Here is a 20,278-nt window from a genome sequence, read left to right as displayed (position 1 = left end):
GCTTAATTAATTTGTTCTTCTAATTTCTGGAGTTGTGACGTTTATTTGAAACTCCTGTCTTTCTGTGAAAGACACTTTTTTGCTCATCTTAAAAGCTGTGGCCTGGGACTTCCCTAGTTGTCCAGTGGTTAAGACTCTGCAGTCCCAATGCATGGGGTGTGGGTTTGATGCCTGGTCAGGGAATTAAAGGTCCCACATGAAGGGAAAAAAAGTAAGAGAATATCATGTAATATCCTTACCTTTTTCATCTTTTAAAATATAAAGATACGTTAAAGTTATTTTAAGAAAAAAAGATCCCATATGTTGCACAGTGCTGCCTAGAAAAAGGAAAAAAGAAAAAGCTGTGGCCTCAGGGGCGTGCTTCTCATTTAACACATACCCAGAGGGTAACTGCAACTCTCCCTAGAGACTAGCTCACCAGGTGGCCCCATCTTTACGCTCTCCCTCTGCCCCTGCACGGTTTGCTGGAGTCTTCATGAAAGGAGCTTGTGCAAAAGTCTGACAGCCCAGGATGGGGGCTGCTGACCAGAGGACACAGTCCTTATAGCCTGACTCTGGTGGCCAGTGGGGCTTGTGTTCATGAGTTTAATGGTACGGTAGCAAAAACAAAACAGTTCTTAACTGCCTGTTCCTTCAGAGGTTATTAGTACAGAGGGAGCAGACAGAAACACCCATCTTTCCTAGTCTTCCCCCAAAAGAGGTGTATTTGCATCCTTAAAAAGCTGCTGTCTGACTGACTTCTTTAAGATGATAGAAAGGGTGCTAATTAGTAACAGGAAAACATATGAAAGTATAAATCTCACTGGTAAAGGTAAATATTTAGTTAAGTTCAGAATGGTGTTGCAGTGGTGGTGGGTTGATCACTTATAAATCTAGCATGAAGGTTAAAAGACAAAATTAGTCTGCTGCAAGCCACAGTGATTCTTCACGAGACAGTTAAGAACAGTTTCTCAGCTCACTATAAGCTTGTGGGTCTCGTGGACATTGGCTTTCAGAGATAGATATTATGGGGGCCTGTCTCCCAGCTGGGATTCTTAAAAAGTTAGGATGCCAAACACATGGTCCAAATCCTTTACTCCTTGGGGGAAAGCTGGGAGTTGGGTTCTCACCTGATTGATGAGTTGCAGTGCCAGGGTTGGGGTTTATGGCAAGTTTGTGTCTCAGACTTTACTACCTGTTTCACTGTGGATTTTTTCTTTTTCCTGATATGTAGGAGTCACTCAGCTGCTTTCTAGATTTCTTTCAGAAAAGTCTCTCAGCTAATTTCTGGATTTCTTTCAGAAGTATTTATTCCACAGGTAGCTGTAGATTTGGAGTGTCTGTGGGAGGTGGTATATAGAAGAGACTCTTGTGTTAACATCTTGAACCCAAACCTCCACTGGCTTCTTTTTTTTTTAATTAATTTTATTTTTGGTATATAAAATAAAGTTATTTTGGGTCTTCACTGCTCTGTGTGGGCTTTTCTCTCTACTTGCAGTGAGCAGGGGCTACTCTTCATTCTGGTGCACAGCTTTCTCATTGCGGTGGATTCTCTTGTGGAGCAAGGCTTTAGGCACACAGGCTCGCTAGTTGTGGTGCACAGGCTTAGTTGCTCCGAGGCATGTATAATCTTTCAGGACCAGGGATTGAATCCGTGTCCCCTGTATTGGCAGGCAAATTCTTTTCCACTGTACCACCAGGGAAGTCCTCCACTGGCTTCTTAATCTGTCTTAATCACTGAGTTCTTAATCTTCAAGGGGGCTCAGTGAGTGAGTAAAATGTGGGTATGACCACTGGGATGGTGGCTTGAGTACAGCAGGAAGTGCTGTATTTGCAGCCCTCTCTCATGACACTTCCAATTCTGCCCATCTCACTACTGCTTAACAGAAACTTCTTCCAAGTTCCAGCCGTCTTGGGTCGAGGTATTAAGTCCCCTTAGTCTGGAGAGTGAGCATCGTTTTCTTATTTATTCTTATAGATCGTGTTGTGACAAGTTTGGATTTTTCTCCTTCTAAAAGCTATTTATTTATGGAAATTACTATAAGACAAGATCATAAAAGCATAGGATAGTCTGAAATATTGTGTGCTAGGGCTTCTGAAGAGGCCAAGTCTATATCACCCCATTTCCTCCCATGAATTGTTCAACTGAAATTTAGGACAAGGAGTTTAGACACATGGAGGCTAAATATTACCTTTATTATAGATAAATGCAAACTGGAGGCTGGTCTGTGTGGGAGTCCAATGGTATTTCCGACTGGATTCCAGAAGTAAAGAGACTGACCTGGTGAACCTTGACAATGGCAAAAACAGACTCTTAATCCCCACTCTCATTATGTGGCCTAGGCAATGCATGCTGTACCCTCTATGCAGACAGGCAGAGTCCACAGCAGAAGAGGAAAGAAGCAGGGCCAGGGCAGTCTGTGTTTAACCAGAAGACAGGAAACTACACAGTAATTTAAACAGGGAAGCTTAATATAAAGAATTATTAAGCAGTGATAGTAACTATATAGAGCTATACTGTTAAGATGAAAAGGGATTTTTAGGGGTCTTTAGCACTGAGGAGGAGAAGGCAATGGCACCCCACTCCAGCACTCTTGCCTGGAAAAAAATCCCATGGATGGAGGAGCCTGGTAGGCTGCAGTCCATGAGGTCGCTAAGAGTCGGACACGACTGAGCGACTTCACTTTGACTTTTCACTTTCATGCATTGGAGAAGGAAATGGCAACCTACTCCAGTATTCTTGCCTGGAGAATCCCAGGGATGGAGGAGCCTGGTGGGCTGCCATCTATGGGGTCGCACAGAGTCGGACACGACTGAAGCGACTTAGCAGTAGCAGCAGCAGCAGCACTGAGACAGTGTACCTAAGGAAGGACAAACTTGAAAAGGGAGGGGTTCATACTTCCTGAAAGACCACTGGATAGCAGAGAAGTTTGCTGGGTTGCCCAGTCCCCAGATATGACCAGGTAGTTAGATGAGCAGAAGCTGACAGACATTTAAAGGGAGTCGGGGCACCACTGTGGACACTAGTGGAATGTGGAGCTATAGAGGCCCCTCTTTGCAGGAATCTAGCATATATCCATGAAGGGCTTTGGCCTAACAGCTGTCCTAACAGCTCCTGGTAGTGGGTGGGACAAAGGTCAGGGTACTGTCTTGCTAGAGGACTGACTGTATGAGGCCCCCAGTGTGCATGTGAAGGGCTTTAGAGAGGGTATAAGTTTAAAAAATAGATGAGTGAACAGGAAGCATTACTCACTGCCATTCCCCAGGTTTTTGTTAACTCAATGGATATGGCCAAAACCCTGTGGAGTCAATAATTTATTAACATCACCTTGCTTCCATCTTCATGAGACCAGTACTCCATTACAAACCCTTGCTGCTTGGGGCATCCTTTTGGACTGCTAATAAAAATGTATAGTTTGCATCCAAGAGTCTCTGAATTGGGTCATTATACCATGTTAGTTTAATTAGCCTCAAGGTCTTGCTTTGCCCCAGTGCCAATAGTTCTATGATAATTCTGTCTTTACTTGACCAAACTTTAGTCAGATTTGAACCTTCTTCTAGATCTATCTTGTGCATTATTATGAACTCTAGATTTAGTAGGAACTCTGCTAAAGTCAGTTGAACTAGCTGCTACTGCTAAGTCATTTCAATTATGTCTGACTCTTTTCAACGCTATGGACTGTAGCCCACCAGGCTCCTGTCCATGGAATTCTTCAGGTAAGAATATTGGAGTGGGTTGCTATTTTTTCATTTGAACTAGAACTCTTGTAAATTCAAAAAACATATACAGAAAAAGTAGGTTAACGGTATATAAACAGAAAATCCACGGAAGAGGAAACCAGATTGACAACATTTGGTATTTCCTTGGTTATTTGTGAGGATGAGCTTTTCAAATGTTAGTTGTCCATCTAGTTTCCTCTTCTGTGGCTTTTTCTATTTTCACACTGTTCTGATGGAAGTGGCTTTGTCTTACTGCAATGCAAGAGACCCCAGTTTTATCCCTGGGTCACAAAGATCCCCTGGAGAAGGGATAGGCTACCCACTCCAGTATTGTTGGGCCTCCCCTGTGGCTCAGCTAGTAAAAAATCTGCCTGCAATGTGGGAGACCTGGGTTCAACCCCTGAGTTGGGAAGATCCCCTGGAGAAGGGAAGAGCTATCCACTCCAGCATTCTGACGTGGAGAATTCCTCAGACTGTATAGTCCATGGGGTCACAAAGAGTGGGACACAACTGAGTGACTTTCACTTCCACTTGTCTTACTGTATCTGGGAGCTCGCAGTTAAACATCTGACAAGGTTACCTCACATTTAACTGGCTAGGGTAGAAATAAGCAGGAAGGGGACTGTCTTAGTTTGGGCTACTATAACAAAACACCATAGACTGAGTGGCTTAAACAACAATTTATTTCTCACAGTTATAGAGGCTGAGAAGCCCCAATAGCAAGTGCTGGCAGATTTGGAAAAGGTCCATTTCCTGGATTGTAGACAGCTGCTGTCTCACTCGGCTCACATGGCCTTTTCTTGGTATACACACAATGCCACATTCCTTATGAGGGCATTGCTCCCACAAGGACTGTACCATCCTCTTGACCTCATATAAACATTTAATTTCCTAAGGCCCTATCTCCAAATACCATCACATTAGGCACTAGGGCTTCAGTACATGAATTCTGGGCTGGGCTGTGGTTCCTTATTTAACTCAACTAACAAAAATCTTTAATGGTATTACGCAGGGATAGGCTTTACTTTGTTCTGAATTCTCACGCTGAAGGACGAGAATCGCAATTTGAACCTATGCAAAGGCTTACTATGTTTGGGGACAGGAAGATAGTATCATAAATGTCATTTCTCCCCAAATGTATATACTTAAGGCAATTCTAATTAGAGTATCAAAGCGTTTTTATAATTTGAGACCTACCTTCATTTATAGAGAAAGAAAACGAAGATTAGCCAATAAAACTGGACAACAGCAAGGAGTGGGGGACTTACAGTAACAAAATACAATAAGGCTAATGTTAACATTATCCATTAATGTTAGTATAGGAATAGAAAAGTAAATGAATGAAGCAAGAGAATATAAATAAGTCGGTGTAAATCAAAATATAAGCCAGTTAAAGTAGAATAAAGAAAAGATCATTTGGGTAAAGAATTACATAGCAGAGTTTTAGTTGAATAGGAAAAGTATGGTATCAAAGTAATAAAAGGCCGTTCCCACTGACCCATCCCTGGAAAGATGACTTTAGACTTGTTTTTCTACTAGTTTCCTTGAAGAAAATGCTGGAAATCTCTCATTTGTGGCCTGTACCTGGATGGGATGAACTGTGAACTGGCATGTAGACACTGACTGCCTATATAACTAAGGCGTCATAAGTCTTGGGAAACCAAGGTAGTAACTTCCCTGTGCTTAAGTGGTTATCCCTGTTACAAGTGAGTGCGCCCCATTTAATGGTGGCACACCATGCAGATGCCCTGCTTGATGAATGTGCTGGATGAGAATGTTAGTCTCCCACTGCTGAGGTGAACCACACCCATTCTGACCTTGTCTCCTCTGTGCAGTACTGGGGCAGTGGAAGCTGTGCTTGCTTGAGCACTTGCAAGACTTTCTGATGAACATGCTGTAAAGATATTTTCTTGTTAGGACAAAGCTAATAATAAACCAAATGCTAGGTTTATTCTGTTATCTCTCTTCCTCTTTCTGATTGCCAGTTCAAATCTGTGATGGCTTCTGGTGGACATGCAGGTGTCAGAGCTGTTTGACCCTAAACTGACTGCTGGATTATTTTAACAAACTGTGCTTGTACAACTGGCAACCCATCTGGAAGGAAAAAATATGAACCTTCATAAATGACATTAAAAATTCAATTCTAAAAGGGTTAAACATTAATATATTACAAAAAGGAAATAGACAACTTGAAAGAAAACCTAAGAAATAACATATAATGTAAAGATTAAAGTATCTTTACAATTGACCCATACATATCCTAATATCTAATGTGGAAAAAGGTCTTCAAAACTGACAAAAAGATAAATAATCCTATAGGAATATAGGCTAACAATATGAAAGTTTACAAAGAAGCAAATCTAGGAACAGGTGAGGTTTATACTCATCAGACAAACATGAATTTTAGTATAATACCACCTATTGTATAGCTGGAGGAAACTTGTTTTGAAAATAACTGATAGCATCTACTAAAATTTTAAAGTAGCACATATCCTTTGATCTAGCAGTCTCTTGCCTATAATCTATCCCCTGGAAATAAGAATACCTAAAATGTAAGGGCCACTTGTAAGGGTGTTTACTTGTGTTGTCTGTCATGGTAAATAACTAGTAACAAGCTGAATCAGCAGGGAGAATGGCCGAATAAATACACAGTACACAATACCATAGAATACCATGCAGCATTTGCTTATCTTACTCTACCTGACCATTATAATCATTCTTGTTGCTGGGCCATGGCACTGGCCAACTATATGCACCAAATGGTAATCCTAGTTTGGTCTGGAGTTCCTAGTTGCTCTGTGACTTCAAAGATGTACCAGCACAAGGGTGTAATACTTAAGGAATATCAGAGAATGTTTAATGAAAAATGGAAGAAAAGAGGATATTTAGATTTGTAGATACACATATATGTTACTTGGATACATTACCTCACAAAGTCAACCTACGGCATTTATAATCTTAAAACCAAGTTTCAAAAATGCCAGTAACAAGCAGTGCAGTGCTATAGTTATATTAGCACAGTATTTTTCTGAGTTTAAGAGAAATCAATATATTTGAAAGGAGCCTAAGGTTTAAATGTTACACACTCAACTTTTATCACTATTCAAAAAGAGCATTAACTGTTTCTATATCAGGTTATTGTGGGAAAGAATAAAAAAATCCTCAAAAAGATTTGCTTTTAATAAGAGAATTCTCTTTAGGTCTGAGATCTCATCAGTTCTATTCTCTCCAAGGAAACAAATTAGAGGTGGGGTGGGAGAGTTGACTGTGTCTGGCAAATTAGAGAAAATAACTAGTTTGAGTTAAAAACTGAAGCTGAAATGCAACAGTTGTTTTACTTGGTGTCATAAAAAAAAAAACAGTAACATGTTTTCTTCATTTTTAAAATGTCTAATTTCTAATACCAGAACTGGTTATGTGGCTTATTAAAATTTCTGATAAATGTTTCTGAAAAACTAATTATTTCTAACAAGTCTGTGCATGTATTATAAAGTAATATGATCCTTAATGTGCTTCAATCACCTGTTGCAAAATCATGATCTCAGAGACCACAGAGATTAGTGATATGACATTTGAGAGTAATTTAAATAAATGGATTTAAGTTACCATTAAAATTTTAAATTTTATTTCATATTTTAAAGATATGATTTCAGAAATATTTTTTTTGCAAAATATCTGCATCTAATTGGAAATGTAAGTCCATTATAACATGTATTCCATGTAGTCTCTCTACTCCTATCCCTTTTTTAATTTTCAGAAGTTTAAAAGAAACAGCATAAATAGAATAAACTCATACATTATTACAATCCAGAATCAACTAATGTTTTCTTATATTTATTTGGAATCTTTTTTAATGAGATAGATATTTAGATACAAAACTGAAGTATTGTTCAACCACCATAATTGGCCCCATTTCCCTTCTACTCTCTTTCTTTCTAGAGACAACCACTTTTGGGAATTGAGTGTGTATCTTTCCAATCCATTCTTCATAGTTTTACATAAAAATGTTTACCCATAACCAATGCTTTAATACTAGTGTTGGTTAGTGTTGATTTAATTCAAACTCACACAGGTATAGTTACAATATATTCATCACTTCATTTTCACTCTACATGATTTTCAAATCTTTCTGTTAATACATATAGATTTAGTTTGTTAATTGCTAGAGAATATTCTACAGGGTAACTACATCACATTTTATCAACCATTTCCAAAGTGACATTTGTTTCCAATTTTTTGCTATATTAATATAACTCATGCTGCAATGAACATTAAAGATACAGGACTCCCTGGGTACATGTATCAGTTTCTTCACTATATGTATATATACTCAAGAGTGGGTATTCTGGAATGTGTTTTTAAAATTCTTACTACTCAAAGGTTTGAAAAAAAAATCTACAAAACCCTTTTATTAAGTTTTGCTCTTTTGAGTTCTAGTCTTCAATACTTTTGAGTTTTTTTAATAAATACTTTATAATGTATGACAACAGCAAAGATCTAATTTTTCCACATGAAGAATCAATTACCCTGAGACCATTTTTTTAATTATCCAGATTTTTCTACCAATTTGAGATTACCACCTCTATGAACTGCCAATTCCCCTTAAAAACATGCATGTATTTCTGGATATAGTATCCTGTCACAATCTTTATTTTCTATTACTGTATCAAGAGCAAGTAATTTTGATGGTTATACATGTAGTAAAACATGTAACAACAAAATGACAATTTTGTCTTTGTTTCACATCTTCACACCTTGTATATCTTTGTCTGAATATATCAGGTAGGCCTTCTAGAACCATGTTGATTAGTGTCCATGACTGGATCCTTAATGAGAATGCTCCTAAAAGTCCAGCATGAACATGTTTGTTGTGGGGGTATTGGTTTTCATGATAGTATAATAGTTATTAAATTCTCAGTGTATTACATTTTGAGTTGTTGCTGTAGGTTTTTCCATATTGATGTTACTTTACTGTAAAATGATTTTTCTGATATACTGTTTAGTATGATTTCTATTGAAGGTTTTCCTAAATTTAAGACATTCATAGAGCTTTAATGAGTATGAATTCTCTGGTGTCTAATATGATGTGACTTCTGGCTAAAAGCTTTCCCACATTCATTACACTGATAAGGTTTTTCTCCAGTATGGATTCTCATATGCAGAGCAAGAGTTGAGAACTGAGAGAAGGCTTTCCCACATTCATTGCAACCATACGGCTTCTCACCTGTATGGCTTCTCATATGCACAGTAAGAGATGAGCTTTGACAGAAAGCTTTCCCACATATTTTACATTCATAAGGCTTATCACCTGTATGAATTCTCACATGTACAATAAGTGATGTGATTCGGGAGAAGGCTTTTCCACATTTATTACATTCATAGGGTTTCTCTCCTGTATGAATATTGTGATGTTTAATGAGGTACTGCTTCTGCCTAAAGATTGTTCCACATTCATTACACTTATAGGGTTTCTCTCCAATATGAATTTTCTCATGCTCAGTGAGGTTTGATTTGCCACTGAAAGCTTTTCCACATTCCTTACATATATAAGGTTTCTCTCCTGTATGACTTCTCTGGTGTCTAATGAGGCTTGACTTCTGAATGAAAGCTTTCCCACACCCTTTACATTCATAAGGTTTCTCTCCAGTATGAATTCTTTGATGGATAATGAGGTTTTCTTTCTGGCTAAAGGCTTTTCCACACTCATTACATTTAAAGGGTTTCTTTCCACTATGGATATTCTGATGTTTGACGAGGTATTGCTTCTGACTGAAGGCTCTTCCACATTGGTTACATTCAAAGGGTTTCTCTCCTGTATGAATTTTCTCATGCTCAGAGAGATATGATTTGCCACTGAAGGCTTTGCCACATTCCTTACATGCATAGGGTTTGTTTCCAGTATGATTTCTCTGTTGCTTAATAAGGCTTGACATCTGAATAGAAGCTTTCCCACATTCATAAGGTTTCTCTCCAGTATGATGTTTTTGATGAGTAAGCAAGTTTCCTTTCTGGCTAAAGGCTTTCCCACATTTATTACATTGATATGATTTCTTTCCCGTATGACTTCTCAAATGTAGAGTAAGGGATGAGACTCGAGAGAACACTTTACCACATTCAGTACATTCATGTGATTTCTCTGCAGTATGCATTTTCTTATGCTCTGTGAGGTTTTGCTTCAGACTAAATGTTTTTCCACATTCATTACATTCATATAGTTTCTCTTCAGTATGAATTTGATCACACTGAAGGAGATCTGATTCAGGCCGAAGGCTTTCCAACATTCTTATCATGCAGAGGTATTTTCTCCAACAAGAATTCCTTAGTATCTCTTGACATGTGACATGGATGAAAGCTTTCCCACGTTCAATATATGCAGATGGTTTCTCTCCAATAATAATTCTCAGATATCTAACAAAGTTGAATTTATGATGAAAGACTTTTCACACTGGTTATCCTGAGGTCAGATGATTATAAATTGGGATGAAATGTAGCATCCTCATTATATTCGTAATGGTTCTTTCTTAGATAGCTTCTCTCATGTTTAAGTGCAAGTTATGTCCAAATTTTTAAACTGAGTCCCATACATAGAGTAATAGTCTTAAACAATCAATGTCTGTGCTCAGAGGAAATACTTCTCTGAGTTTTTCTTTAGCTGTATTTTATGAAGTTGTCTGAGTTTTTTAGTTGTATTTTCTGAGTTTTTCTTTTGCTGTATTTTCACAAAGAAGGATGCAACTTAACTCAAAGGTCTTTCCTGTTGTATCTTTATTTATTTATAAATTTCCCAGGCCTTTTCTGAAAGGGAGTACAAAAAAAACATCATTGAAAAGAGTAACTAACTGTAAACTATTTAATGCCTGGCATGTAGTGAACATCTAATAAGGCATCTATCATCATCATCATCAGTATCACACTTGTGAACTTCTCCACTATTTTTAATAAAATTTCAGAAATGTGCAATTTAGGGACTTCTCTTGTGGTCCAGTTGTTAACAGTCCACCCTGCCAATGGACATGGGTTTGATGCCTGGAGCAACTAAGCCCACAAGCCACAACTACTGAGCCCACATGCTGCTACTACTGAAGCCCAAGAGCCTGAAGTCCATGCTCCGCAGCAGGAGAGGCCACTGCAGTAAAAGGCCTACTCATTGCAATGAAGAGTGTCACCCGCTCACTGCAACTAGAGAAAGCCCCCGTGCAGCCAAAAGAATAAAAAACAGTGCATTTTAAAAATAGACTTTTAATTTCAAACCTAACCTAACAGTATAAAAGAAAGCTCAAATACAAATGACACCCATGGGTGCATTAGCTTAAACTGGTTTTAAATGAAACAATGTATACTTTATAAATCAGTAAAATAAGGGAAAACATAAAGAACAGGTGACAGGATGAAAGACGAAACATAACACTGCAAAGTGTAGGATGAAGGGATAAAAAATGAATAGGAGTATTATTAAATTAAAGGGATGTGTGGTTAAATAAGATATTTATTTCTACATCTTCTTGAAGCTCCATTAAAATGACAATAAGGAGATGAAGGGCATTACTCATAAAAACTGAAAGGCTGAGGAAACAACAATGGATGAAAGTATTAGGAAATTTTGAAAGGAAACCGAATAAAGGACTAAATTAACCACAAAACTTAAATAAAATGCTAGTACATAAGGATGCCACTTAGATGCAAGGTAATTTGTGACACAGCCGTTGATGAAAAGGCTGTATAACTTTATGGACAGATTGGTTAAGAATTGAAAGTGGCTTATAAAATTATTATATAAGGAGAAGCTGATGCACCCAACTCTCCTAACTGGAAGAAATAGGAATTTATTATCCAGAAAAGTGTAACTGAGAAACTCCAAATTTAGTTTTGACACAGAAAGTAGATGAGAATGCCATACTGAAAGAGGGTGATAAGTAAAAGTTTATATATAGTATAGAATCGCAACTTCTTTCTACTGCTAGACTACAGGAATGCTGGTAGTTGCCAGGTGTCAGATATGGAAGGGTTCTTGTCTGAAAAAATGAGAAAATCATGAGAAGCCCGATAGATCCTGACATCTGGAGTCATAGAAAATAAATACTTGTATATCCAACTGAATGTGTACAGTGAAGCTCACCATTTTAACAGACCTACTCATGGACACTGATTATAATCATCACAGAAAATATGAAAAATGAATGCAGGAAATTTTCTGAGCCCCATCTTCTTATTAGCATGTTGATAATGATTAAAATTTACTGCATTTAAAATAGGTAAAACAGCTATATGAAATGAAATGGCAATTGCAGAATAAGCTGCAATTCAGAATAAACACCAATAGACACAGTCAAATGAGTTTAAAGTGGCTGTCTACATGAAGCAAGAACAGTGGGTAAGGAAGAATGGAGTAAGCATAGTTATAACCCTATTTGACTTCTAAAAGCTCCAATTTCTTATACCTACAGAGATTTCCTTGAAGACTTGGGCCTTTTAACTTGAATCAATCTATAAATAATTATATAATAACTATAGACAGTGCTTTTTTACCTTACAACTGAGTTTCACATGGGCTAAACAGCAAAGTACATATACATTTAATGGGAAAGGGGAAAAAAAGAAAATATGCCAGAAAATAGCCATCTTTGCTTCCAAATCTGATTTTGATTTCCATTTTGATTACTGATACTATCACTTCTGGATACTGAAACTGTCATTGCCATCAAATTTCAGTTTTCATTTATTTTTCTTCTTTCATTATGCCTGATACTCTGGCACCCAAGCTCTTTTTTGTCAAGGACTCTTTTCTTGGCCTCTCTAAGTCCTTTCTTTTATAACTATTTTCCACCCACTCTCTGGAAACCTTTGACATTATTCTGAACTATCCATCTCAAACTTTTATCCTCATTTTCATATAAATCATTTTAAGAACTGACTAATAATATGCTGCCTCTCTTACCAATGCTGTAATTTCCATAATTAGAAAAAAATAACCTCAACACTCACTGCATACCATAAGCAAAAATTCACTCAAAATGAATTACAGACCACAGCATGAGCATTAAAAATATTAATAAGAAATATAAAAGAAAAAATGGTAGACTTTATCAAAACTAAAAACTAATTAATGCCCTTTAAAAACACAGTTAAGAAAACAAAAACAAAAGCCATAGACTGGGAGGAACTAATAAAGGGCTTCTCTCCAAAATATATAGAACCGCTGAAACTCAATAATAAAAAGATAAAAACTATTTATTTTTTAAAATGGGAGAAAAACTAGAATAGTCTTAAAACATGAATGGCTAGAGAATCCCATGGACAGAGGAGCCTGGCAGGCTGTACTCCATAGGGTCACATAGAGTCAGAAATGACTGAAGCAACTCAGCATGCACCCTCGAATTTACAATGTAGTGAATTTATATTTCAATGTAGTGAAAAACACAAACCTAAGAGAGTATATGTTAATACATAAGATCCAGGTTACTTTGTATCTGAGATGGGAGACACAAGGATTAGAGAGATTGGGCTAGAAGTAAGAGACAGTTCATTAAAAATGAAGTTCAAGATTGAACAGTGGATAAGATTTTGATAAATGGATCAATGCACAATCAAAGGCAAAGATGCCAAGAATTTCATACACACGACAGGGGTGATAAGAAGGGTACAACTCTTACTATTTAAAGCTGGAATAATAATCACAACTTGATGAAGGGAAGAGGGAGGCTGAAAATATATACATTGTAAAGTGTATAAAATATACATATCACTCCTGGTGATAGTAAATAGATATCGTCTAAAATCAAGAAAAAATAAATAAATAAAATCGAGGATGAAGACTAAGAAAATTATGAATATAAAGGCAAACACGAGAAAGAAAAAAAATAAACTTCCCAAATGTTCAGGAAGATATATATTCACAACAAATAAAGATCCTACAGCAAAAGATAAAAGAGGAGGCAGAATTTAAAACAGTAGGGAATTACCTAGCAGTCCAGTGGTTAGGACTCTGTGCTTTCACTACTGAGGGCACGGGTTCAATTCCTTGTCAGGGAACCAAGATCCCACAAGCCATGACGTGTGGCAAAAAAAACAAAAAAGAATTTAAAATAGTACAGAAAGTTAAATCAGAATCAATACCAACCATACTGTTCCTGTCAACAAATGCAAATAGAATAATAATAACTATTAAAAGAACTATGATAGGCCCATATAGGAAATTCTCAGGCCTCAAGCCAGACCTCCTGAATCTAAAAAAGCTGTGGGTAGGGCCCAGCAGTCTGTATTTAACAAGCCCTTCAGGTGATTTTTTTTTTTTTTTAAGATTTATTATATACTTATTTATTTTATTCTTTGGCTGAGCTGAGTTTTGATCGCTTTGCCCAGGCTTTCTCTGATTGGGCTAAGTGGGGGCTACTCTCTAGTTGCAGTGCATGAGCTTCTCATTGTGCTGGTTTCTCTTGTTGCAGAGCACAGGCTCTAGGCTTACAGGCTCAGTAGTTGTGGCTCACAGGCTTAGTTGCTCTGTGGCATGTGGGATCTTCCGGGAGCAGGGACTAAACCCATGTCCCCTGCATTGGCAGGCAGATTCTTAACCACTGGACCACCAGGGAAGCCTTCTCCAGGTGATTTTGATGCATGTTAAAGTTTAACAACTGATATAGCTGCTGCTGCTGCTAAGTCGCTTCAGTCGTGTCCAACTCTGCGACCCCATAGACGGCAGCCCACCAGGCCCCTCCCATGGGATTTTCCAGGCAAGAGTACTGGAGTGGGTTGCCATTGCCTTCTCCAACTGATACAGCAAATCCCCCCTAAACTGTATATAAGATATGCTTCTAAAATAATATATCAGAAATGCTGAAAATAAAGACTAAAAATAATCATGAATATATAAACTATAGAAATCCAAGATACAAAAACATTAGCAACTGAGAAGACTACCTCTCTCAACCTAGGAGATCAAATCCATGAAATATATGAATATATATGAAATGGAAACATGAAATAAAAATATGTACTAATTTATAATATAGAATTAACTAGTTTATTCTGTATTTTGAAAATACTGAAACATCTTTTAAAATGCTCAGAGGACATTCTCAAAATAAGTCCACATAGTAGGCCTATAAAACTTCAAATATTCCACAAAGTAGAAAAGGACAGATAAAATACCCTAAAAAAAAAGTCATAAACAAAATTAAAAATTTTCACTTGTAAATTTCAAAATCTACTGGCTTGAACAAACTATTTGGTCAAAGAGGAAATTAAAATATATCACATAATATTCAGAGTATTATTCAGAACACAATGTATATCAGAACCCACTTGAAAAAAATGCTTGGAGAGTTTTAACATAAATGGTTACATCATTTTAAAAAGAAATAATAATATTCAAACTAAGGAATTACAATAAGGAAAAGTAAACAAAAATTAGAAAAGATAGAGAAATTGATTATTACAAACAAAACTACAAGTAATAATAGATTCATGAGTAAGAATAAAAGCAAAATTAAAAAAATAAAAAAAATGATTATTTGAAAACAAGAATTATAGAGACTATTTTGTTCAATTCTATGCAAATAAACTTGTAAACCTAGCAAATATAACCTCTGAGAACTTAGACCAGAAAAGAAAATTTAAACAGAAAAGTAAACAGAAAAAAATAGAGGTGATCATTCTCTCATTTTATCACCCCAAAGTCCAAGGTATGTGTGGTTTAAGGTGTGAATTTTACTAAACTTTTAACAAAGTACAATAATATTTGCAGAAGTAAGATGTACAACAGATTAGAACTAAGTTCTATATAACTAGTAAGTCAAAAGAAAATACAGAAATTACATTCCCTTGGTAATTAAAGCCCCCCTTGTATTTTTACAGGGATTATATCAACAGCCTTCACAGATACTTAACCAGAACTGAATTTTTTATACTGTAAAATGACAGTCCTGAACTGAACTAGGCAACATTATCTGAATACCAGGCAAACTGGTCCTTTCAACAGCATTTATCTTGTGCTTTAAAAAGTGTTTTAAAATATAAATCAAAATGCTCTAATACCAGGTGTACTAACTTTGTGCTATAATGCCTAAGCTGAGTAGTTGCAACAGAGATCCTATGGATTACAAAGCCTAAAAAACTTTCTATCTGGCCTTTTACAAAAAAATTTATTGATGCTCTTCTACCCTAGAGTGGTGATTCCTCTCTCCTCTACCAGGCTGGAACCAGGATACATTGTTAATCCAGCTTTAACCACAAGTAAAAGATAAAGAGAGAACCTGGAAGAAGTCTGGATCTTAAAGTACCACAAAGACCAAAGGTACCATGCAGATTTTGACTACTCATCACATAAAGAAATAAGCCAATAAATCAATTCTTACATTCCTTAAACCAGCACATTCGGGTGTTTATTATAGTCACTTAGCTTTAAACTCCCAAGTATGCTGGTTTACCATTTAGCTTTGGTTTACCACTTAGTTTTACTATATAGGGGCTTCCCTGTTAGCTCAGTTGGTAAAGAATCTGCCTGCAATGCAGGAGACCCTGGTTTGATTCCTGGGTCAAGGAAGATCCACTGGAGAAGGAATAGGCTACCCACTCCAGTATTCTTGAGTTTCCCTTATGGCTCAGCTGGTAAAGAATCCGCCTGCCATGTGGGAGACCTGGGTTCAATCCCTGGGTTGGGAAGATCCCCTGGAGAAGGGAAAGGCTACCCACTCCAGTATTCTGGGCTGGAGTCGGGATCACAAAACGTTGGACATGACTGAGTGACTTTCACTTAGCTTTATTACCATGATTGATTAACACTTTTTAGTCCTGTTTCACTCCCTTACATATCATGCATCTGCAGATACCAATTCAGGCATTGAAAGTATTTTCAGATCATAAGAAAATGAATGGACAAGAAAATGACTTTTTACAAAAACACATAGTAGGGTAGAGTTTGCCAACTTCTGCTTTTAACAGGTCACCATTTAAAAAGAATACACTGGGTTTCCCTGGTGGCTCAATGACAAAGAATCCGCCCGCCAATGCAGAAGACACAGCTTCAGTCCCTGGTCCAGGAAGATTCCACATGCCGCAGAGCAACTAATCCTATGTGCCACAGCTACTGAGCCAACGTGTCCCAATTACTGAAGCCCATGTGCCTAGAACCTGTGCTCCACAAGAGAAGCTACTGCAATAAGAAGCCCTCACAACACAACGAAGAGTAGCTCCCACTCACCATAACTAGAGAAAAGCCCACATAGCAATGAAGACCCAGTACAACCAAAAACAAACAAACAAAAATACACTGAGTTTGCCTGACATTTGAACATTTTGTTATATGTTAACACTTTCCTACACAGCAACCACAGTAATCTTGTCACAGGCAAATCATGTCATGCTTTCTCTGGAAAGTCTCCCTGTATAATCATAAAAATATTTAGAAGCATAAAATGTTTATTGTGGCTGCTTCTGAGGAGCAGAAATAGAGAACTGAGAGCCAGGAATAGGAGATATACCTATTGTTTTAATGTCTATCATGTATATGTATTAGATTTTAAAAATAACAGTACAATACAGCACCAATTTTCAGGCCTGCATTATTGTTAAAAAGCAGAAGGCAGACGATATCTGGAGATACACTATGTATAGTATACAGTATAGATATACTCTATAGTATAGTATACAGATATATATACAGATAGTATACAGATATACTATATAGATATACTTGTATATCTGTGTATATAGTATATAGATATATACTTGTATATCTGTATACTATAGATTTACAAAATATACTATGATATCTGGAAGTAAGACAATAAAAAAAACAAGGATAAAAGGGTAAAATTCAACTATGAGGTATATTACAAAAGAAGGAGAGAGAAATATGATAGTAAAATTTTAAAGAAAATAATCTACATTTGTAGATTTGAAAGATTACAGATCTCTAATCTTTGGCAAGGACTGAATGCTGAAGGAAAGGAGTGTAGACATATAGGGAGAAGTGAAAACTGGAGAATGTTAGTGAGAGGAAGAAGCATGAAATTTAGACTATAGAAGTTATAAAATTGAGGCTGCAAATAAGGTAGAGAGGCTGGCATCCAGAATCAAGGTTAGAGAGAGAACTAGTCCTCCAGAATCTGAGAAAAGAAGAGCATCAAACCAGGAGGAGAATTTAGAAATGGTACCTAGGTTATCTAAAGGATGCCTAGCAATTTTCACTCCAAAAGACAAGAGCTGATAAGAAAATTTCAAAACATTTCAGATGTTGCAAACTCATTGCTGCTGCTGCTAAGTCGCTTCAGTCGTGTCCGACTCTGTGCGACCTCATAGACGGCAGCCCACCAGGCTCCTCCGTCCCTGGGATTCTCCAGGCAAGAACACTGGAGTGGGTTGCCATTTCCTTCTCCAATGCGTGAAAGGGAAAAGGGAAAGTGACACGACTCTTAGCGACCCCATGGACTGCAGCCTACTAGACTCCTCTGTCCATGGGATTTTCCAGGCAAGAATACTGGAGTGGGGTGCCAGTGGAGAAGGCAAACTCACTGAGCCACTGTAATGAGCCTTTACTCCATTCATACCTGCTGGGTTCTCTCTTACCCGGAGAATACCTCCTTTACATTTCTTCCTCTATCATCAGTTGCTCTTCTTGTTTGAACTGGTTACTTTAAAATTTGAAATAATGACATAGGACTTGGATGAAGGTTAAAGCAGCATCTCAGAATTCAGGTTGAGCCCTTAGGACCCTCAGTGGAGTTGAAGGATAAGGAAAGTAAAGCTCCTGGGGATGCACGAAGAAGCTGACTTGTGAAAAAGAACAAAGGAATGATGATTCTTTGGCTTAGAAGCCAGAGCACACACATACACATACATGTGAGCACATGGAAAAAGAGTATTTGTAATTTGCATCTCAGGTCAAACTCATTTTGTCATTTAAAGGCTCCACACATTTCAAAAAATGGGAAACAGAAGGTATCTTATTTTTCAGAATTTAGGTTATACAGAGAAACTATCAGTGAGTTGCTAGAGTTCTCTAGAATCACAACCTGCATGAGTACCTTTGAGCAGGTGTCATTTACAAGTGACACCTTGTTCCTGATTGAACAGTCACAGTTTTGAATATCATTTTCCCCCATAACAACACATTTCGCATAAATGTGAAGTCACCAACCTTAAGTGATATGGATAAAATGTAAAGGAAGTGACTCTGAAATTATTCGTGGCTCAGAGTTCTTAAAATTTTTAGAGGCCTAATATTTTATCCAGGTTATATTACTCTAAGAGAAATTAAGTGTCCTATAATTAAATGGTCATTCAATTCATTGGTTCAGCAAATGTATTTCTCATTTATTATTTGTATTGAAAAGACCATAGTCGGGATTCTGGGAAGCTGACGTTGAGCCTCCTGAGGCGCATGCGCGAGGGTTGCTGCTACCCGACTCGGAACCAGCGCCATTTTGGCTGATTTTTTTAAAAAAAAAAAAAGAAAAGACCATAGTCTTCGATTTGTAATGGGGTGTTACAGATAAAAGGGTCAAACTTGCTCAGAAGCTCTTCCCTTACTCCAACATAGGATGCTTAGTCTGGCTGGATAGTGCCATGAATTGATGAAAACACAGATGGCAGAAAGGATGGAGGCAACACACAGGAAGGAAGAGGTAATTATGACATTATGGACATGAAGAGTTTGAAGTTCCTATGCAACCTCCAGATGGCATTATCCATTAGACAGTTGGAGAAGCTCAGGACAAGCCTCAAATAGGAATGGTCATTTCATTAGTCCTGTGTCACAGCTGAAGCCATAGTGGAATTTGGTTGCTCCTAAGAGTTCTTAGAAGTGAAAAAGATCAAAGTCGGAAACTCAGGAACACTAATATTTGAGGGACAAACAAACATCACTCACTAATGGAGATTTTTTGCAGGGAGAAGGGACCTTGTTCCTTGGTTTTCACTGGAATTGTAAAAATGAGAGAAGTATTATGGAAGCCAAGGAAACATCAAGAATGAGTCAGTGATAAACACCTGAAAAGGAATGGAGTGAACAGAGAAATCTAATTACTCCATACCAGGTAAAAATGAAAATGTACAAAACAGGCAAGCAAAAATGTGATTTTTATTCCTGCCCTAGTTGCTACATTCCCTCACAACCATTTTTATTTTCTGTGTAAACTCTAAAAGTTTCTTCATACAACTACAAATATACACTCCTACCCCCACTTACTAAAAAAAAAAAAAAAAAAAAAAAAGTAGTATGTTATATCAAACATACACTTTATTTTCTTCATATAACAAAAAACATGGCACTTTTTAAATCTATCTAACATATGGTATATACTTCCGCTTGCTCAAGTCTTTTTTTGGGTCTTTCATTAACATTTAAAAATATCTTCATAAAGCTTTTATACTTTTACTGTTTATCCCTAGGTGTTTTATCAGATTTGTTGCTATTGTAAAGAAAGTAGTCTTCTTTTTAACTATTACTGATTATTTTCTGTATGTATCAAAAATATTATTTCTATATATGAACTTTTGTACTGTGGTACGTTCTCATTTTATTGAAAAATGCGTTGTGTGATTAAAATACTGGAAGAAATTCTTTTTACAGATAAAAGAAAAA

The 20,278-nt window shown here is 37.1% G+C and overlaps 2 protein-coding genes across 5 annotated transcripts in view; both read right to left on the bottom strand.

Moving 5' to 3' along the window:
* The window catches only part of ZNF566 (zinc finger protein 566), a 63,821-nt gene that overhangs the window by 42,678 nt on the left and 865 nt on the right, over positions 1 to 20,278 (bottom strand). The gene's annotated exons all lie outside the window — the stretch shown is intronic.
* Positions 4,365 to 10,138, bottom strand: ZNF260 (zinc finger protein 260). The gene has a single exon (XM_086352171.1). It carries the CDS (start codon positions 9,987 to 9,989, stop codon positions 8,751 to 8,753), a length of 1,239 nt encoding a protein of 412 aa, XP_086208297.1. The 5' UTR covers positions 9,990 to 10,138; the 3' UTR covers positions 4,365 to 8,750.

Source organism: Bos grunniens, chromosome 18 (assembly GCF_055505025.1).
Source record: "Bos grunniens cultivar Pamir isolate PY7600 chromosome 18, Bosgru_T2T1.0, whole genome shotgun sequence".
NCBI classification, from domain to species: Eukaryota; Metazoa; Chordata; class Mammalia; order Artiodactyla; family Bovidae; genus Bos; species Bos grunniens.
Note: the sequence above shows the minus strand (reverse complement) of the source record. Positions and strands in the feature narration are given on the sequence as shown.